Source organism: Castor canadensis, chromosome 11 (genome assembly GCF_047511655.1).
Source record: "Castor canadensis chromosome 11, mCasCan1.hap1v2, whole genome shotgun sequence".
Lineage (NCBI taxonomy): Eukaryota > Metazoa > Chordata > Mammalia > Rodentia > Castoridae > Castor > Castor canadensis.
The window spans coordinates 118,774,821-118,798,159 of NC_133396.1; the positions used below are offsets into that span (position 1 = coordinate 118,774,821).

The 23,339-nt window shown below is 36.0% G+C and overlaps 1 protein-coding gene across 8 annotated transcripts in view; it reads right to left on the reverse strand.

Moving 5' to 3' along the window:
• The window catches only part of Kcnk2 (potassium two pore domain channel subfamily K member 2), a 190,760-nt gene that overhangs the window by 23,426 nt on the left and 143,995 nt on the right, over positions 1–23,339 (reverse strand). For all 8 annotated transcript variants that reach the window (XM_074048331.1, XM_074048328.1, XM_074048329.1 and 5 more), the window contains 2 exons: positions 20,845–21,031; positions 9,189–9,328 (listed from right to left, as the gene is read on the reverse strand). In XM_074048331.1, the coding sequence (XP_073904432.1) occupies positions 9,189–9,328; positions 20,845–21,031 (327 nt within the window). The remainder of the gene's footprint in view (positions 1–9,188; positions 9,329–20,844; positions 21,032–23,339) is intronic.

The window sequence follows — 23,339 nt, forward strand, 5'->3', positions numbered from 1 at the left end:
GGTCCTATTCACCTTTAAATTCCTCCTTAAGAGCCAATGCTATGACTTTTCAAATATTTTAGTAGGTATCCCCAGCACCTAGTCAAATGCCTCACACACCACGGGCCATTAAATGCCTTTGGTAAACAAATGAATCAAGGAGAACTTGTGGAAAGAAGTCATGTGCTCTAGGCACCTTTTGTGGGTAGCATAATAATCCCCATAATGCGTGCTGGGAACACTGTTCAGTGAAATCCTTATTTCTTCTATACTCAGACTATCATGCCTTTTGGTGAATCAATACTTTCTATGATGTTGGCAAGCTGAAGTTCATGTGGTTTCAAAACAGGAAAGCAACCCAAAACAGAGCAGGCTCTGTTTGCATGCATCCTTGCCTAGTAATTCAGAAACATATATTGAACATAAGACAGTACTTATTAAGGTGAATTAGAGGTAGGCTAAATCTGTCCTAACAGGTTCTCAAAGTATGGTAGAAAGGACAGGAGTGAAGATGAAATACACACACACACACACACACACACCTATATGAGTACATATAACTAGAAGATCAAAATACCCTTACTAAAAGAAATAGCTTCTTATAAACAAGCACCAGGAAATTGAAGGGGCCACTGATGGATTACAAGCCTTGGCATTGGTGAGAAATTCTATAAAAAAAAAATCATATTTAGACTCACAGTCTCCAATTCTGAAAAAGATTTCCTTTGTATAGTAAGATTTTCCAATATGATGGATTTTCTACCTAACTTTAGAACAATATTTCATATCAAGCACATTGCTCAGAAGATATTTAAGTGCTTATAGTTGCAGAAAGGCAAAAAAATAGCAAATCCATAATGGTTTGAACAACTATGTGGAATAGGAATAAACTGCTATAAGATGTGAGAAACATTTTCTTTTCAAATTAAAGGTGAATAAAAGCAAACATTTCAAAGATTGTGTTTGGTGTATTGTTCTGGGTGGGATCTGGAATTTATTCTTGTAGAAGGACCTCCTACATGATGAAAGAGTACTCTGGTAAGCATTTTTGTTTCTTTTTCTTTTTTGTTTGGCTTGATTACTTATAGACATATAAATTAAGTACCTATTCCCCGCTCTTGGCAACAACCTTACCTAGATGAAAGTCTTAGAAGTTTACAGGGTTTTTATCTGAGATAATAATTTGATACTAAAAGTGAGCATTTACCTACAACATACACTGAACCAATGGCATATTACATACTTATAAAGAAGGTACCATTACTCCCATCCCATAAAAAAAATGGAGACTTAGATTTGGTATTGTGTGATGTTTGAGGGCTAGTAAACAATTGATGTAGAATCATACAAAACATTTCCATTCACTTAAAGGAATGTCAAAATTTTAGGTTTCAAGACATCACTAATCTAGGCATAGCACAACTAATGACCAAATTAAATTTTGAAATTTAAAAACAACTTAGCTACAGGACTGAGAATGTGGCTTACATTCTTAGACAGCACTTTGGAACTGATGCATCTTTCTCCTAGTAAGACATTCACTGTGGTCACGCAGTAATAAATAGGTGAGATTTAGGCTCTTGTTTCTAAAGAGGAAGAGGTGGGAAGGCAGAGGAGGAGGGATATGACAGCACATATGATCAATATTTTGAGCACTTGGGAAGTAGTATAGCAGAAGGGTGAAAATATGTGGCCGTGGAGTTAAGTCATGTGGGTGATTCTACCACTTACTACTTTAGTATCTCAATAAGGGAACAATGATAATAAAAAACACTAAGGAGAAATTTGAGGGGAAGAAAGTTTTGTACTAACCAGTGTTGTCCTTCCCCTGCAATATGTGAGAAATCAAAGCAACAACCGTAAGGTCAGATGCACAGTGTAAAAGTAAGAGGAAAGGAGGAAGGAAGCGAAGGACAGAGGGGTGGCAGAATGAGAAGGAAGAAGAAAAAAGAAAAAAGTAAGAGCTGATCCCTAGTCAAACACTAAATGCTTTCTTATTCCAAATTCCGTTTTCTTTCTTTTTTTTTCATTTTTTAATTTTATTGTTTTTACATTTATTCACATGTGTATACATTGTTTGGGCCACCTCCCCCCTCCCCCCACTTCCAGGCAGAACCTGTTTCGCCCTCTTCTCTGATTTTGTTGAAGAGAAAACATAAGCAATAATAAGAAAGGCATAGCATTTTTGCTGGTTTGAGATAAAGACAGCTGTACGGACAGATTCCTAGCACTGCTTCCATGCACATGTGTATTGCAGCCCACGCTGGTTCATCTCTATCAGACCCTTTTCATTACTTCCTGGTCCCCTTCCCATAGTGGCCTCTGCCAGTTTAAGATTACTACTATATTCGCTCCTATACAGTGAACACATCAACCACATTCAGGTTTTAGGTTTCCTTCCCTTTCCCTATTCCTCCTGTACACATTCTCCCCTTAGTGTGTGACCCATGTCCAATAATATTACTTCATTTGTTTTAGATCTATTATCCCCATATGAGGGAGAACATGCCGTTTTTGGCCCTCTGAGCCTGGCTTACTTCACTTAAGATGATGTTCTCTAGCTCTATCCATTCCATTTTCCATCTCGAGAGCAAGAAAAACCAAAGCAAACATAAAGACCAAGAAGGAAATGCACCACCTATGAACTCTTCCCAGCGAAGAGATGGACCACGAATCACCACAGGTAACATTTCTCCCAGCACCTAATGTAACACTTATCATATTATGTTTAATAGATATTTTTGAATGAATGAGGAAATAATTTAGGAATGAACTATACATTACATAATTCTAAATCTTACTGGTCCCCATGTCTCCAGTTTCTCCCTTTTCCAGCACTGCCCCACGATACCCACAGCTCGCCTCCCCGCCAACCACCATCCCGCTTTCAGTGCAAGTATGCGTGTGTGCCCAAGAACAGCTGGGATGGGGCTGCTCCAACCTCTATGCCAGGGCTCACAGGTTTCTATGAGTTGGGCTCCAAGGTCTCCCATTTCCATAGAAACACTGTGAATGTTAGCCTTCAGAATTGTGCTTGATGTGCCTGAAGAGCTACCTTGGAATATACCCACTGCATTGTACAGATTTAGAGGGTGACATTTATGCTGCTTTCTACAGAAGTGGCATCCAGGAGCACAACTTCACAGAGATCCTAGTTCTTTATTCATCTATTTTATGTTATGCTAATCTTTTCTTGGATTCCTTTTCTTTGCCCTTGTCTTTAGTCCATACGATCCATCACTTTCACCATTCTCTCCTTAAAACATCATCTCCCTTGCCTTCCCAACAGACCCTACCACAAAGCAATTCATTTCACTAAATTATTTGCTAAACAGCCCTTCAGAGTCTCCACATCCAGTTCCTTAAAAGCTTAAATGAAGGGTTTTCTCTAGGTTCACTTTATAAATATCACAAGGTGATTCACCTCTAATCAAAATTCCCATTATCATTTATGTAGTCATGACCCTAAACTATCTTCCCAGCTTCCATTGTTCCCTACATTCCAGACATCCAATTCAATTTCCTAGACTTAAGTTAATCACCTGGACATCCAACACATTCACCAATCACAATATGTCGTTCCTCATTCCTCCCATTGACCCAAACGCTCTCATTTTTCTATGTTCTTCCTTGTGTTGGGTGATCCCAGTCAACATTGGAATCATGGATGTCATCTTTCTGTTTCTTTTTGCCCACAGCTAATGGGTTAACAAATTCAATTCCTTCTAGTCCCAAAACAGATTTGAAATCCATATGTTCATTTCTATCTCACTGCTACCTTACACTTTTCATTCTGTATTACCTGGACTCCTGGAGTAAGCCCTCCCAACTGAGTTCTCTGTATCCAGCTCTGTTCGCTTCTAATCTCTTTTTCAGTGTTGCCAAAAACATTCATTCCACTTACTTAAAATGCTTCAATGGCTCCCCGAGGTTTTCAAAATAAAGTCTAAGCTATTTTAAATTGGCCTATAAAACCTTTCATATTAAAAGCACTTCTATGAGAAATGATGATAAATTTCTCAATTGCAAAATTTTCAGGGCCCAGCATATAACTGTTGTTTAACTGCTCATTTCTGGCCACAATAAGGAACCTCCACATCCTGCTGTTCCATTGAAAGAGTCATTGCCACCCTAAATTGAGTTCAGGGGAGACCAATGCGGTCACAAGGTAATCAATAAAACAAAACTATGTTCCTTCATATTCTTAGCTCCCAATACTGGATCCAGTTCAGGGACAGTCTTTCAAGGCTTCTTAACACTAGGGTTCCCCCAAATGAAGGGTGTTTTCTTAAATGATACAAGGTCATCTCATTAAAGTGAGTGTTTAATTACACAAACACCTCCAGAAAGTAAAGAAATGGTATTCCCAAAGAGATACTGCTTGGTTATCCTCCCACGATGACCAGCTGCACTCCTATAAAGCCTGGCAACATTGTCATGCTGTGGTAGGGGCTGAGCTGGTGTTTGTCCCACATGGACACAGGAAGTTCAAACGCTACCATGCATGGACATCAATAGAAATGGTACATAGAAATCACAACTTTCAAAGTGTAAGAAATGTGAACAGTATGTAATTCAGCAATGCCCATGCATAAAAAGGATGCACTATTCCCTGATCACTTTCTAAGCAAGCACAGGTGTATCTTCTGGGTGTTGTGGTCACATCTTATTTTTAATATACATGTCTCAGATATCAGTAATAGTGTATGATGCCAAATACCTAAATAATCTCCCTTTTCTAAATGGAAACTGTTTCCTCAGAAGGGGGTAAGTGGGTTCATAGAAACCATAATTAGTCTTTACTGTTAAACATGTGCTTACTCCCCACTAGAATTTAAAAAATAATGAAACAGACACTTTTCAGACATGCATATGTCTCCAGGGGAAAATTACTGAGCTCATTATTGCTTTCTTTGAAAAATGCAGATCAAGTCTAATTATATGTGGCACTTCTGAAACAATATGGTGTTGTTCCAACTAATCAATTTCTCTCCAAATATTTCAGATGGATTAGCGATACCAACATGTTTTATTTCAACATGCTTATGAAAAATAATAGTTTTCCTTACTTCCAAATATCACAATTTCACTAAAAGTAGTCATCATTGCAAACAGCATACTTTTTTATTGTTTACTCATTTATTCATATGTGCATACACTGTTTGGGCTATCTGTCCCCTCTGCCCCCCGCCCCTCCTTCTCCCCCTCGCTTCCAGGCAGAACCTGTTTTGCCTTCTTCTCCAATTTTGTTAAAGAGAAGACATAAGCAATAATAAGAAAGACAAAGTATTTTTGCTAATTGAGATAAGGATAGCTAAAAAGAGAGAGTCCTAGCATTGCTTCCATGTACATATGTATTACAACCTGAATTGGTTCATCTCTACCAGACCTCCTCACTATTTCCTGGTCACCTTCCATAGTGGTCTCTGTCAGTTTAAGATTACTTTATTTGTTCCTCTACAGTGAGCACATCAAGCACTTTCAAGTTTTGGATTTCCTACCTTTCCTTGTTCCTCCTGTACAAGTTCTCCCCCTAGCATGTGACCCATGTCCAATAATATTACTAGCATATGAAATAAGGCCATAGATGATTAGCTCTGTACATTCATATTTTACTGATATGGTTTAAACAGATTTAGTTTTGAAAAAAATAGTAGAGACAGAACTTATTATTAGCTAAAACCGACTCTTTCTTTTAAGGGAATGCATGTGTCTTAGTATTAGCACTTGGGAATCTGATTCTATGATTTAGTCTGTGTTTTTAAAATCCATGGAGTGAATTATTAGTTATTAAAAATATTTAGAATATTTATTCATTAAAACCAAAAGCTAAAAATAATCTTACTGAGCTGAAGGTGTATGTCAGTGGTACAGTGGGCCCTGGGTTCAATCTCCAGCACGATAATAATAATAATAATAACAACAGCAGTAATAATAACCTTGCTGTGTCTGAACAGCCAAACATTTTGGAAGCTTTTAAAAGTTGGAGTGTCTAGAATGGTTGAGGCATAGAAAGTAAGGATACGGATTAGTCACCTAGCACTGGCTCATCTACTTAGAGATTACAATGAGAATACATTTAGTAGGTTTTCATTTAATTATACCCTTTAGTGAGTTACTTCAATGTTAGAATTCTCAACTAACCTCTTTTTTCTATTGCCATAAACACTGAAGTACTATTTAATCTTTAAAAACTTTGCTCCTGATAATCTTCAGATAAATTATAAATTCCCTTCCCTTTCTTATTTCACATGCTTGGTTGAATTTGTGACCCTATTCTGCATTTCCCTAAATTGCATTATAAATCAGAAAGTACACATCTTCTCAAATTAAAAATTCTATTTCAGCTGGCTCAACAATCCAGAGCAGCTGCAGCCTCAGAGGACTCACATGAACTTTTGGTCACGGCCTTTACTCATGTGAGTTTTCTACAAATGCGACTGCCAGAAAGTACATGTTACTCAAAACAGTAGGTAGAGCTAAAAAGTTTGTGGTAAGAAAAATAAAGTTTCCTCCTTCTCCATGTTTAATCAGCATGGGAAACATGCACATAGTTGAGAGTCATGGAGATCCCTCAAAAGTACTCACATAACTCTGTTTTTCATATATAATAAACCACTTATGTAGAAATATAAATCAGTTTTAAAAGATAGTGAAATAGCTTGAGTTATGTCCTTCCAAAATGTATATGTTGAAGTGGTCACCTCCAATGTGGACTGGATTTGGAAATAGGGGTATTAAAAGGGTAATTAAAGGAAGTCATAATCTGATAAAACTGGTGCCCATGTAAGTAGAAGAGGAGAATTGTGTGCTCTCTCCAAACACAGGTACATAGAGAGGCCTTATGAGGACAGAGTGAGAAGACACTATCTGTGAGCCAAGGAAAGAGGTCTCACCAGGAACCAGCTCTGATAACACCCTCTTGGACTTACAGCTTCCAGAATGTGAGAACATGAAGGTCTGTTCTTTAAGCCCCCTGATGGGACGTGTCTGTAATAGCCCAAGCACACAATTATAGCTGGTCATCTTATACTAAAGTATGCTAAAGCTTTCTATCAGCTTGTCCTATCACAAAAAAACACTGGTTTTTAATAATATGAGTTTTAAAACTTTAAACAAATACTCTATACCAATTTCAGGAATTTCAGTAAGATGTAAAATTCCCCCCACCCCCGTATTGTATGTGTTTTAGTGGCTTTTTAAACTTCATGACTAAGATCCATAATATTAGTGTGTATGTACATAATATATAGTATATATATATAGGTGTGTGTGTGTGTGTGTGTGTGTGTGTGCATTATAAAATGATATTTTCCTAATTTTAAAATCCATTTAAAAATTAGTTTATGAATGTATGTTTGAGCAGTTCTCCTTTTACCTATGTTATCAAAAACATTTCCTTTATTCCCTTAGCTTCTCAAGATCCTTAAAAGTACACAAGAAGTCAGAATAATCAACTCCCTCCCTCCCTCCTTCTCTCTCTCTCTCTCTCTCTCTCTCTTTCTAACACACACACACATACACAGAGAGATAAATACACACCCAACATACAAAATGAGCCTAAGACTGAGGTGAATCCACTCAAGTCCTATTCAAGAGTTTTCACACAAGTTATATTGGCATATCAAGTACATTGTTTTTTGCTGATTTATTTAAAATAAAAAGATTTTGGTTTTATGGTGCAATTAAGATGTAGATTAATAACATACAGGCTAAGTATGTGACTTTTCATTTGGAAATATGGCACCCATGAGAAGGAGTGTTAGGTAACCTACACTACCATAGGCACCCTGGATATCAATAAAAAATTCTGTGATTTAGAGTCTTTTACTCTCATTTCCTGGGGGGAAGGGAGCTGGAAATGATTCTCTTTCTCCCCTCCATGCCCCACTTCTCTGTATTTTATCCTGCTATATTAAAATAAATCCTTGCTAAAACTTCAAAAAAATTGTGTGAGTTGACAAGTTTCAATGAAAATGAAGACAACATCTTCTGTAGAGATAAATCAATTTCATATCTTGTTTCATTTCTTTTGGGTATATCTTTAACAAACCTGTGCAGGTAGCAATCATAGACTTGGAGCAGATGTCTTTTGGCCTATGAACAGCAGATAATGAAATAGAGAAGACAATCAAGGGAAGACCATGAGAACTACAGGTGGGATCTATAGGCATATTATTCTCTTAAACAGTCAGTAGAGTTGACTAAGACCCAGAAACAAAAACTACAGAATTAATTCGAAAACTCTACTCTGTCTCATTCAAGCTAACAATACTTCTGGACATGCAAATATGCAGTCAAAACTTAATTTCCCAAAAGCATTTCAAAATCAATATTTGATTTAAAATTTCCAAAATTTCATGTGTCAATGTTTAGATCAGGCAATGGTGGCTTGCATCTGTAATCCCAGCTACTCAAGAGGAGGAAATCAGGATGATTGTAGTTTGAGGCCAGCCAGAAAAATTGTGAGACCCTGTCTCAAAAATACCCAACACAAAAAAAAGGGCTTATGGAATAGCTCAAGTGGTAGAGCATTTGCCTGGCAAGTGAAAAGCCCTGAGTTCAAGCTCCAGTATCACCAAAACAAAAACAAAAATCCAATGTTTATTTCCATATGTATAGTTGTACAATTAAGTAAAGGGACACCATTCTAAATAGCTGGAATATGTACAAAGGAGAAAGTGGCCATAATATATTCAGCTTTGGAGTGGAATGTGTGCGTACATATGTGCACATGCACATATGTATGTAGACATAAGAAAAAGAAAATAAATGAATGGAGTAAAAAATTCAACATTATATAAAACACTCATTACTTCATGCTACTGTTACCTTGATACAAATATTTCCTATTATAATTTGCTTTATGAAGTGAAAATCACTTTGTACTCTTGAGGGTGAAAACAAAAGGAAAAGAGAAATAAGAAAATATTTGAAATGACATCTTCTTTTCATTACAAATTAACTTCAGTTCCTAGACACATCTGGCACACAAAAAGTGTTGAGTAAATATTTTAAGTGAATGAATTATAACTCATGTGATATATTTCTCCATTACCTCATACAGCAAATTCATGTCAAATGCAAATACTTACAAGTACTTAAATAATATCTAAATATTTCAAAAAAACTATATTTTTTTAACTTTTTAAAGACCCCTTACAGAATTAGCTAAACAGAAGCATGTTTGTCACCCTCTTAATTCTCACCTCTTCTTTTGTCTTTTTAGATAACACTCGGAGCCAATCTCCAATCATGCTCAAGACAGCAGCAAAGTAAGCAAGTCCTACAAGGATCCAGAACCACACAACAGGCTTGTAGAAATCCAGGTATTCAATGTCTGACCCACCTGTGAAAGAACAACAAAGAGGAATGAAATAACTTCATATTCCCAAAAGTAAATGATCCAAATAGTCACTTAAATTATCAACTTAAGTTTTGCTTCCATGACACAGAAAGTCAATAATCTTTTCAATTCACCCATGTTTTTTCTTCATATTGAATTCTTTGTTTTTACTTATATAACCTTTATCTGTTTTTTCAGGAATAACTCAAATAAGTACTTCTTAATTGCTTGCCCAGGTCATAATGATTTTTTCCTTGCTCCATGTTTTTCTTTTCTTTTTTTTTTTCACTTACTATAATCCATGTCAACAAGCCTAGTACTTAATTATTCCATATGTACTGAATGTCTCTTTCCATTTCTATTACAATAAGCAGAAGGTATAGATTGTACTTTTTTTTCAGTATGCACTTAACTTTGCATTTACCTTATTGGAAATAACTGCATGCTTCCCAACTGACTTAGCATAAATTAAACATAAAGTGGGCAACTCTAGTGACAGTTCTTATGTTCACATCACCAGTACAGTGGATTGATAACAAATGCCAAAGAAAATATCTTGATGGATATAATGAGAACAAATCGTAATTGCAGGTAATAGTGCCATGATTATTCTCTGACTTTTCAGAGAAATTCCCATGTATGTAATAAATTTAAACCTAAGATCTCAAGAAAAAATTGGCAAAGGAACTGTTTTTCTTTACTCTCATCCTTCAAGTTTTTCTACATCCATTTGGTACAATAACTGTACCTATGAGAATCTGTAAACATTTCAACATGTCCTTTTATCCAGTGCCAATTAGTGGAGGTATTTACTAAGTCCAAACACTGAAACTGCTACTTATTTTCACAAATAAATAATCGTCACTGTTTCAAGAACTTCATAGTTTAGCTTGAGAAATAATCACATAGATCATGAACTACAATGGAATATATTGTGTAACAGCAAAAGAGAGTTTAAGAAAAGGATGGTTGTGAAGGTAACACACACGCACAGGAAATTAATGTGAGTCAACTCCCTGTATAGCTATCCTTATCTCAACTAGCAAAAACCCTTGTTCCTTCCTATTATTGCTTATACTCTCTCTTCAACAAAATTAGAGATAAGGGCAAGATAGTTTCTGCCGGGTATCGAGGGGAGAAGGAGGGGGCAGAGTGGGTGGTAAGGGAGGGGGTGGGGGCAGGGGGGAGAAATGACACAAGCCTTGTATGCACATATGAATAATAAAACAATAAAAAAAAAGGATGGTTGTGAGAGAACCAGAAGAACCAATTTTTACTTCTGGAAGGGGGAAGGTAAGAAGGCAGAAAGGGAGTCGTAAATAATGATCATCAGGATGTGGACTAATTCAGTGTGAAAATATACGTTTTATTCAAAGGATTTTTGTAGGGGATAATGTTCCATATGAATGGGGGACCGGGGTCAAGCAAGTAGGACAGAGGAATCTAGAAAAGTAGGTTGTGTCAGATGAGAAATGCTTTGACCCTAACCCAACAGGAAGTAGGTAAACAGTTATAGAGAAATAGGTCCTATATTCATGTTTGGCTATATGAACAGGAAGATACTGGTGACACAAAAAGTAGGGTCAACATGGATGCCCCAAAAGGAGTTGGTGTAGAAGTAGATGGAAAGTGATTTTGTCTGACCTAGGGCAGACAAGGGGAAGAAGAGATATTTTAGAGACACAATTATCAGGAACTGATGACCAATTAATTTGTGGGATACATGAAAGGGAAAGCTCTCAGATGGCCACAGCCCCTCACTTGGAGATGACACAGTAACTGACTAGTGGCTATAACAGTGACTAAAACAAAAGTGATTCAAGCTGAGACTTGATGGGTTTGAAGCACTTCAGATGCAAATATTTAAAGACACCTAAAGATCCTTAAATTCAGGTCTAACACTTCACGGCGCAGAGCAGGAGACAGGCGTTTTACCATCAGCAGCCTAGACACTAGTGATGCTTAAACAGGGGTCATGAGTTTACTCAGTTCTCAAAAATTCAAGCTATACATTCAGAAGAACAGCTAATAAATATTGAGTGTACATTAAACCCAAATATAAAATGCTGTGCATACCATTACTCTAGATAACTTAGACTTTGGATTAGCCACAATGACATTTTCAAATATTAAAGAGCAAAAGTTAAAAAAAAAGGAGGCACGTTTGTCTATCAGGTAAATAATGTGACTAGACACAAGTTTAGCTTTCTTTTGGGACAATCTATAACTTTAAGAATACAATTTACCAAGGGAATAATACTAACTTCAAAGTATTGTTAAAACTTTTTACCTCTTGCAGGATTTTATTTTAAAAATCATTTATGGGAGGCTAAAAGCGTTTTGTGATGGTTAAAATTTAGCCAATGGGGAACACAGCTCTACAAATTCACAAAACTAGCTTCGGAAATGTGTGGAAACCTGATATATGATAGGCTCACCAGCAAGTTCCATTTCTCAAATATTTCCATTTCAGTGAAACCAAAATGACATTTTTCCTCCAAGTACTTTCTCTTTCAAAACCAGAAAGTCTTCATCCAAATAGTTGTGACTCACTTAACACATAAGTTCACCAAGATGTTGATTTTAGGAGAGCTAGCTCATGTTCAAAATGGCTTTTTAGATGTCCTCTTTCTTATAAACAGGATGTTGCAGTTGGAAATGAGTAAATTAGCTTAATCACTAAAAGGCCTATATTTGGGTAAAATGCTCAACCCACAAGTATTGGTGGATTCTAAGCCCTGGGGTAAAAACAGGATTTTCCTTTCTTAATTGCCACTCTTAAAATGAAATACTGGCAGTCAGATGATTTAGGAAAAATTAATATGTAAGGAGTATTGTCAAACAATTCACAAACCCTATTTACATTCTGATACCTAAGACTTATGAATTAATTCCCATGTGAATCAATTCACTTGGTCCAAGAATCATATCCAAACTGGCACATTTGTATTGTTTAGGATAACTTGCTTTAAAGAGTTGTTAGTTTTATTTTAAAATTAGGAAATTGAAAAAAATCTTGCCAGTTACAAACATTAATTCCCTAGATATGTTCAACAAGTCTATTCACATGTCTGTCTCTTGCTTATTAATGATGTAGAGTAGCCATGTTGGTGGTCATGCCTATAATTCCAGCACTCAGGAGACTGAGAAGAAAGTGAGTTTGAGGCCAGCCTGAGCTACAAAAGCAAGACCCTCACTCAAACAAACAAATAAGTGATAATAATGACACAGAGTAATTCTTCTGTCCTGGATTGGCTTCTTGTTACCTCCCCACCACCATCTCCACCACTCCATGTTTTACTGTTCTTTTTTTCTGAAATGTAGACTGCAGATGCTCCATATTTTACTCTTCTTTTTTTCTGAAATGTAGACTGGGTTCCCCACTAACCTGGCAGGAATAGTCATTCCACTGCCTTTTCTCTCTGTTGCCATAGAAAATATGCACTTGAACTCTTTCCATTTTAAGAGTGTTCTGGCTCATTATAAGAGAACATACAGATGGTAATAAAAATAGCAAAGATGGGTGGAGGTAGAAAGGTTTTGGGAATCTTACAAAGTTTTCCTAGTAGTTAAAAGAAGTCTAATCTTTCTGGGTTTCTTACCTGATGTGTTAACAGCACCACACTCTTTTTGAACAGCACCTTCTCTCTCTGGATCTCTTTGCCCCAGTTTTTGCAAAAGGAACTCATCCTGAGCCTAATCCCATCTAACAGATTAAACTACTAAAAGCATAGCTCAGGGAAGGGTCAAGTTGTTCACACAATAAAGCTAGGAACTAACTCTCTCCATAAAGTGGAGAGATTTTCTGCAGACAAATCTTCCTCCTCAGCATTAAGAAAGCTCCTTTCTACCTATTCTAGATCATTGGTTGAGGTAGGGGAGAGAACAATCCATGAGGCCATTGCAGGCACCTCTGGAAGGTTTTTTTTTTATTCTAACTCTGGTAGCCCTAAATAACCCAGCTCATTTCAGCTGATGTGCAGAATATTCAAAATCTGACTGAGAGAGAAAAAGAGACACTAAGACTTATTGATTGCTTACATAAATAGAACCATTCCATCCTTTAGAATTGTAGGTAAGTGTAGAGGGGAGTTGTTTCCTTACCCCTCACATTTGTACTGACTTAGGGCAGGGATGTCAATATGATCATTTGGCCATAGATTAAAGCCGTGTCTCCAGCTGCCTTTATTTGTAATAAAGCTGATGAATTAGCTCCCAACTGTTTCAGTCCATTCAAAATTCAAGAGTGACAGACAGGTCCACATTGGTTCCTTGAAATTCTAACAGTAAGTATTCCTACTGTAGAGATGTAACAGTCTCAGTAGAGAAAATAACCTACGGCAAACCACAGAAGAAACAGGGCAACAGAGCTAGAATCCAAACCCAAGCCTACCTGTCTCCAGAACACAGCTCTTTGTATTGGACCCAATTGTCCATGTCACCCTCATTCTCAGCTGCTATCCTTCATATCCTTTAACCACTGACTTATTCCATTTTTTTGTGGCTATCACAGAATCTTGAGAGGACTTTTATGTTGCATTGTGGAAGGAGGAAAGGTAAGACAGAAAGCAAGAGGAGGACATACTTGCCCCCTTTATAAATAGCACCGATCCCACTCACAATGGTGGAGCCATGACCACAACACCTCCTAAATTTCCCACCTCTTAGCACCCTTACAATAGCAATTGAATTACAATATTTTTGAGGAGACAAATAGGTAAACTGTAGCATTTACCAACATATTTTGCCCATCCTGTCTGGGAGATAATTTAGCCAAGACTAGAAACACTAAGTCAAGCAGGCATCCTGCTTCCCCTTATCAGTTCTTACTGGGAAGCCATGTGGGTCTGAGGACAAACACTGTTTTACCAGGTGCCACCTTAGGTTGTCCTGTCCTTACACCAGTGGTTTCCAGCATTTGGCCTTGTCATGTTCTAAACAGCTTGAATACAATGCCCTTTCCCTCTTAAATTTAATATTATCTGTGATTTCTTTTCAGAATAAAAATATTTATAAAGAAAAGAAGAGAGATCCTGGTTTTAAAGGATAATCTGGTCATTCTGAGCTAAGGTTATCAACTTCATGGCATATATATTATTGAATTTAGATAAGCATACAACTTCACACTGAAGAAAATGAGTGCATTAGTTTCCCATTATTAAGACAAAATACCTAAGGCAATTTATTTGTAAGTGGTTTATTTAGCTCCTGGTTCCGAAATTTCCTGTCCAAGATCAGGTGGCCCCATTGTATTGCAACCCTGATAACATCACCAAAGGGCAATGGTAGGGAAGCGTGTGTTAGGAACCAGGAAGGTAAGAAAAAAGAAACAGGGTCTCTCCATCTCTTATGAGGGCACATCCCTCTCAATACAGCCTTCTTTGGGGGACACTCATCCAAACCATAGTAATGGGAGGGGGAGCATTTCTTTACACTTGTCTGTAAGTACTGTAGCTTAGATACTGACTCTTTCAATGATACTGTGAAGGCCTGTGTTCTTTTCTACAAATGGAAATATAGCCAGTAATAAACAATGGCTCACTTACTAGATCCAAACTTCTACAATATGTCAGGCTTACATAATTGTTATCTCTAGAAATTTCAATACCGAACAATTTGGAGACTTCATTATACTTAGCACAATTTACTCTCTGCTTCACAAAGCTAAAACTATCAGTCACTGAATGTTTTCCTCCTTGCTTTTCTCCTCCATGTTTCTACGAAACTTCTATACGTCAATTCTGAATCTTAGATGTCAAATAACTTCTTGGCTTGTCCACAATCCCTCAGTCCAATTCCATTAATTAATCATGCCAGATGACTATCAATTTTCTTGCTACTGGCTGGGACAAAAGATGAGCAGACACTTACCAGCATTTTCCTGTATTATAAAACAGGAAGAAAAGAAGGCTTCTTACTTGTGTTATGGATTTCTTTCCATAAAAACAGGAACCAGGAACAATCATTATCATACATGCTGAGCACAGTATCTCACTAAGCATCTGAATGAATGAATGAATGAATGAAAACCTCTCCCTAGCAATGATACAAACACTGCCTTTCTGATCAAAGCCATTTTTTTGAGCCAGGCCTGTGGTGATGGTGGAGACAGTGCCTGCTATTCAGTAGATCTCACTCCTTATCAGGTACTTTCTTTCATATCTGTTGAATTCCTAGAAATTTTTGACGTGATCAGCTTAATAACTGAAATTTTAATAGCTGGCCTCTGACATAGTTGCAAAACTCAGGCACTGTTTTCTAGAGGGTTTTGAACAATTAAAAAATGCCATGGTTTTTAAGCAAAGATTTATATTTTCATGACAAAATTCCCTTTGATAATGCAAGCTCTCGCTGAGTGAATCATGTTTTCTGTTATTCAAGAAAGTAATAGTTTGGTTACTAAAAGCTGCATTTCCAATGACTTCTAAAATATAATTCCAGGAAAACTTAATTCTTAATGAAAAATTCAAATATGTCTTATCCAAGTCAAAAATGTGATAACAAGTGATTAGAGAACTATGAAAATTTACAAAAATGTAGTAGAAGTAAATGTACCAGAGGAAGAATTTAAGCTGAGGAAGTCCCAAAATTTTTTCTTTATAAAGAGGAGCACAGAAGGCACTAGGCATGAAGCATTCAGTGTCTGTATGTGTCATGAAGAAAATTCCAGCAGTTAACTATATTATACTAAATTTCACTGACCGAAATTCCAAGAGGATATATTTGGACAGCTAAAAAAACTTATGCTAAGAAGAAGTGTGTGTTTTCATTGTATCAACCAAGCTTTCTTAGAATACCTTAGAAATCTTAGATTGTATTAGAAACTTAGGTAATGCAAAGACACTGCTTTGTGAAGCTATATGTTTGTACCAGGTTTTCGTTAATTCATATTACCTCTATGAACTAACCTAACTTGGAATATGAAATGAAGTATTTTCAAGGACTTCATTTTCCAAACAAGCTGTGGAAATGCATTTCTTGGCTTGCATGTCCCTCTCTAGCAATATATATTAGAGGAGCCACCAGCTTTGAAAGAAAATTTCAAATTGTGTTAAGTTAGGGAATTATTTGACTTTTCGCCAGGTTTGAAGAATAACCAAGGAATTTTCGTGGGGTTCGTTGTTGTCATTTTTACAGTCAGGAATCAAGAAAACAAGTTGTAAAAGCAAGCCTGAATAAGCAAAAGACAATTTTTATACATTTCCCTATGATTAATACTACTTTTTTAGATTTTAATGAAGAAAGGCTGACTTAACTATTAGTCTACAGGCAAGCATAACTTAACATCTTCCCTAATACGTGTTTGAGAAATAAAAAGACAAAAGTTAAGAAGTAGGACAAAGAAAATCAACACTAAATCTCAAATACAATTTTGCAACTAATTGAAATTTACCTCTGCAAATCTGACTGTAAATCACAGCACTTTGCTAAACTGCCTCCTTTCCCTCTTCACTGCACTCATCCTCAGCAAAAGGGGTCAGCTTATTCCTATGTCACATCACACAAACTTCTGTGGCCTCCCCTGCTATTTCTAGCCTCAGGACATTGAGCACTCGTGTGAGGACAAAAAAAGGCCAGCAGAAAGGATCAGATACCAATCACCAAGGTAACCATCAAGCCACTACAACATGTCCCCTGCATAAACAGAAACAGAAAAATAAATTTGCAATTTGCCTGGAGATCTCTTCCTGCAGATAGAGCACAAAAAGCTCAATTTCTGTGTTCATTTGCATCCACAGAGACACTTGACTGCTGTGTCTGTCCTTATGCTTGGTCTCTAAGTGCACTCGATTCAACATTGCCACCCCTGAAAAAGTATTGCACACACAAATTTAAATATATATTAATTTATGAATTTGTTTAGTGCACTTTAATATAATCTATCATATAAATAATGATCTATAAAAAATTAGATAGCAAGGCATGAGTTTTGAAAATACATGGAAATAAAAGAGTCATCATATTTTCTTCGAATGGCATAGTCTACCTGCATGGCTTTCTTGCTAATTGCTTGGATTCAAGTAAGTTCTGGTCTATATCACAGCATCTTAAGATGCTCCTAATTACTACATTAAGAAATATGGATATACTACAACCTGCCTCCTAAATGTTTATAAATGACTTTTCCAGACATTATTTCTGTCCCTTTAATAACACCACAGTTTGAAAAATAACTTTCTACTGAGTGTAGCAATCTAACTGAATTCTATTCGCAGTAGGTTTTGCAGGCTGAAGGCATTCGCTAGCTAGTGTGTTCTCTAGAAGGCTGTGCTTTTTTTGTTTTTGGGTTTTTTTTTTTTTGAGATTTATAACCTAACAGAGATGAAGTTTAGATTACAGTAATACCTCTTGCTGTTCCCTGGTAAAAATACCAAAATTAAGTGAGAACACTGTCTATCACAACATCTAATAGCAAGATGGAAGATTCTATGAAGTAAACAACCAATATTTCCCAGGTAGAGAACTTGACTTAGTGCAATAACTAATTTTATAGTCAGAAGGTACTCAGAAGCAAAAGCTAATTTTGTCTATCCTTTTGAACTATATGAGGCAATTCTTTTCCAAGAGTCTCCAACAAGAAAAACAACTCATGATTTCTGTTTTTCTAAAGATTCTTACAAAGGGCCTATATTTCCTACCCAGTGTTTGCCACATCTGTCCCCTTGTCCACATTCTCATTCGAAAAAATATTTCCTGGGCACAAGAACCTGGCAAACAAAGTCTGCAGTATGAGGACAAGGTTCTACAGTTTCACAAAGACCAACATAGCTATGAAATACGTAAAATAAGGAGACAGAGATGAGTCAACAAACTGTGTGTCATTCTGCCTCCCTCTAAATTATTCTTACCCAGCATTTGTCATTTTAATCATATCAAATTCCTGTGCCAATATTAGCAAAGAAAACTTCCACCATTTTTTACTAGTTCCTCTTCAAAACAAAATAAAATTTTATGAAATTAATGCATTTAATGAGGGATACAATTTCACAAAATCCTACTAGCAACAGAGTTGTTTATTTTTCTTAAGGGCAGGCAAGTTTCATTTTGTCACCCCATTTTTCTATGACACTGGGCCATGACTCTGAATTCAGGGTTCCCCCAGAGACACTTGAGATGTTTTCATCAAATGCCTCTCCTTGGAGAATGGTCACTAATAGACCAATGTGACCTAGCCAGTTTCAGAGTGTGGATCTTTTGAAGGTGAGTGGTTTTTTTTTTTTTTTTTTTTAATTTTTCCTCTTCTACAAAACCACGAAGTAAAATATTTGCTTTATTCCTAAGTCAGTTTATACAGTGGTCACAAATGAAATATTATTTTAGGATTCCACCCATATTTTTTATATTTATAATTTTTTTTATTTTTAAATTGTCTCAGACCCTGAGGCCACATCCCAGATTAACAAAATCTGTTAGTTGTTTAAAATAACACGTCATATGAAGCCATTGGCCTGAAAACATAGACTCATCACATAATATCTATATAATCCACAATTTTTGTAAGACCTTGTAAATTATGTTTATAAAATCGTAAAACAGCCTAAGATTAATGAGGCGCAATTATACTTTTTGTTGTTGTCAGCTGGATCTCACTTTTTACTATATTAACACACTTTTCACTTCTGCTTAAGCCAATTATATACACTTCATGGAGAGGCAAGAAAAATGTCTATTCTAAGACATTAGAATACATGGTTACAAATATCTGAGAGTCTTCTCTTCCTTTTGTTAATTATAAAACTAAAAGTTCTCCAGCAGAAATCTCTACCCTCTACTCCCAGTACCTCCATCCAGTACAGAGATGTGTGCACAGAGCATTTCTGGCCAAAAGCAAAGCTTTTCTCATGAAAGTGACCCCAGTCTTCAAGGACATGACACAATCTCCACAAAGGAGGTCTTTACCACCAAGTTAAGCCCTAATTAACAAGTCAGTCAACAGAAACAGATGAGCTATCAGTCCTCTCTGAGATTTTATAAAACTACAGAACAAATTTTCTTTTCTGAAAATATTTAAGGATGTTTAGGTCAAGGAAGAACAGTAAACAGCCAGCAAGTACAAAACCCTCTTAAAACTAAATTAGGCTGATGAGTTTATTCTGGGAAGCTTAATAACATATTACTGTTATACTATTTTTCACATTTTTCTAATTCTTCAAACTGGATTTGAGAAAAAATGATGGTTTTGATTTGGGAGAATCTGGTCAAAATGACCCATGATGGGTCATCAGCACACTTATTTTCACCATCAACATTATACTTTATGATTGGAGATTTAGTAATATCATAGGGCCAGGTATCAGTGGCTCACACCTGTAATTCTAGCTACTTGGGAGGCTGAGATCAGAAGAATCATGGTTTGAGGCTAGCCTGGGCAAATAGTTTGCAAGACCTATCTCAAAAATAACCAGAGAAAAATGGACTGGAGGTGTGGCTCAAACAGTACAGTACCTACTTTACAAGTGTAAAGCCCTGAATTCAAGCCCCAGTTCCACCAAAGAATGACAACCACAACAACGATGATTGCAATGATGATAATATAGCTAAGAAAGTGAGAGTTGAACTGATAAAGAAGATATAAGAAATACAACAATAAAGCAAACAGTAGTTACAATAACATACATAGAAAAGAATAAATAAAAACATGTGAATACAAAAATGTAGACACGACATGGCCTGCTTCAGGTAAGCTCAAAAACTCTACACTAAGAATTGAATGAGCAAGTATTATAGAATAAAGATTTTTAAGTAGCCAAGAACATGGTTTGAAGTTTTCAGCTGTTTTTAAAACTAAAACCTAAAAGAACCTTAATAGAAAGGAGAAAGATAAGTGGAATTTGAATTCTTATATACTGTGAAAAAAATCAAGAGGCAGATATTTGGTTTACAAAATTATGATAAAAATCTAAAATTCTGAACAACCAGCAATTTAACATTTCTTGCACAGAATAAAAAGTAAATGCTCAACTTATCCTTCTGTTTACTTCCAGTGTCAAGGAATCACCATTTGTCGTTGTCACTGTTATGAATTGATATTGTGACCTCTGAAAAGACATGTTGAAAGTCCAACACCCAAATTCCTCAGAATATGATCATATTTAGAAATAAGGCCCATGCATCTAAGATAGAGTCATAGTGGAATAGGATGGGCCCAATATGACCAAGTCCTTACAAAAAGAGAGGAATTTGTACACTAAAGCACAAATACAAGGAGAACATCGTGTGATGGAAGACAGAGATGGGAATGATGCAGTTGACAGCAAAGGACTGCTAAGGACTGATGACAGCATCCACCAGAAATTAGGAAGAGGCAAAAAACAATTCTACCCAGAGTTGTGCAGGGATCACAACAGCCCTCTGATTTCCTAATTTCCAAGAGATTGTCCTTGATGAAAGCCACTCATTTTGTGGCACTTAGATATGGCAGTCCTAGGAAGTGCATACAACCACTAGGCTTCATTATAAACCCAAGTTAAAAAAAAAAATCTAACTGAAGAGCAATGGCAGAGGCAGAAAAGCCTTACCTGCTACGTAGTCACCAAATCCGATGGTTGTTAGAGTGATAACCACAAAGTAAATGGCATCCAGTGCACTCCATCCTTCTATGTGCTTGAATATGATTGCAGGCAGAGCAACAAAAAGCACACAGCCGAACAGAATAAATATGATGGTGGAGATGATGCGAATCTTGGTCTGACTAACATTCCACTTCTAGGAATGAAACAGGAAGAGAGAGGAGGGAGATTACCATCATGCTGGCAAAGCTAACTTATTGAGTGTTATCAGCAAGGGAGCACATGACTTTACTCCTTCCTACACTTGGTTTTCCATTGTCTTTGCTTATGGAGATTGGTATAACATAAATAACTCAAAACAACCATGCTAATAATGATGCTACTGAAACTTACATAGCTTGCAACAGGTAACATGGTTTTTGAAAGTATATTACATAGCACTTGGAAATATGACTTCACATATGCACCATTATTTATTTACCTGAACTGCTTTTGAAATATTCCAGAAATTACAACTGATTGTGAGCCAAGCACACTCTCAAAATATATGCAAATAGAGAAAATTGAAATAAGAATGGTTTCATAATTTATAATTGGGAATTGGGAAACACAAATTGTGAAATTAATTCAATTGACTTGAGTATAATACTAATGGAAGTCTGAAGTTTGATTCCCACATAAACCACCTGAATTGCTTCTTCCCTTTTTGGCTTTACACTCTATAATAACAGAGCTACAGGATTTGTAGGTAAGGATAGGTTTCAACAACCCACAGTCATAGCTGTCATTGGAACAGCCATATTTTTATCTTCTTTCCAGTAAGAAATCTCTATAGTATAAAGTATTAACTAAAGTTTGAAGTCTGCACTTAAACAGTTCTCTATTTCTATTTGGGATTAACTGTCTTTTTTCTTTTCTTTCTTTCTTATTTTTGAGAGAGTCTCATTATGTAACTCAGGCTGGCTTTGAACTCACTATCTTCCTGCATTAGCCTCCCAAGTACTGGGATTACAGGCATTTACCACCATGCCTGGTTTAGTTACCATGAATTTTTAATCTTTGAATGGATCTCCCTTATGTACTTTTATCCTGTGCCATATGAAAATCACTACATGTTATAGAATGAGAATTTTTTTTCAGATGAAGATCTGAGGAGTCATAGAAAAGAAAGAGGTCATAGGAGTCTCTCACTATCTTCATCTCATGTGAGAGTTAAGTGAGCCTGTATTTGGAAAGTTTTTAGGACAGTGCTTTGTACCAGACACTGAATCATGACCCCAGGAATGGTATCACTGTGAAGGCATGGAATTTTCTAGTGCACTGACATGTATAAAAGCACTCAGAATCTAGTAAGCAGTCAAATATTTTTTGAATGGACAGATCGACAATTCAGGGTTATCAAGCTCATGTCACTAATCTACCCTTTAGATTAATATAAATACAGGATATTTTGATGACTATACAAGGAAAGTATAAAATTCCTGCTTTGGAACAGTCACACTTATTCCATGCTAATAATAAAAATGAGAGCTAACTTTGATCTTAAATAGTTAAAGTAACTAATGCTAAAATTGGCGCTGTAAACTCAATTCAAAAACAATATTCAGCAGTTTTATTTCATCAGTGAAGTTAAATGTAGATATTTTGTTGAACTTTATGCAAAAAAAATATTATTGAATAATAAAAAAATTCATTGTAATACTGGTGACAGTAGTAACAAATGATTTATAATCCTAACCCTCTAACTCAACCATTTTCTTCTTACATAATTTTCTTCAAAACTATAAGCTTATAATCATAGATGCATGATATTTTTACTTAAAACCTCAATAAAAGTACTTTTTTTCTATTGGACATATGCAACTATGAACATATTCATGTGTATTATCTTTGGTTCAACTAAATTACTTTCTTAGATAAATTTCTGTCAATGGCATTACTTAGTCAAGTTATATGATGATATATTTTGTGTTGGTTATTTAATACTACACTCTTCCCAATGGAGCTACACAGGTTTACAATGCCACCAGCAATAAACAAAGGTGCCAAAGAAATCTTTAAAGTAAGAAAATATTGTCAGTAACTTGCTACCTATGTTAGGGTTTAACTTATACTGCTTCCACCGCTCAAAGCAATGCCTCTGGTACCATTATTCATCTTATACAAATAAGAAAATAGAGCTTTGAAGGGGAAAAAAAACTACTTTAACAGAATATATAATTAGGAGGCAGAACATCTGGAATTTGAACCTAAGACTGTTGGATTTCTATTTTTTCACTTAATGTAGTTTTGAGTTTTTGTCATGTGCAATTTATTCACATAAATCTGAATACTTAATTCAGATAAGTATAAACATTATTAAAATATAGAGTTACATGCTAGTAGAGATGCACATAAATTGTTATGGAAATCCCAATAACTGGGTTTCTAACTCTACTTAAAGTGAGCTAGGAAAGGTATTATATTTTAACAATTAAACAAGAAATATATGTAGCTAGAAGTCC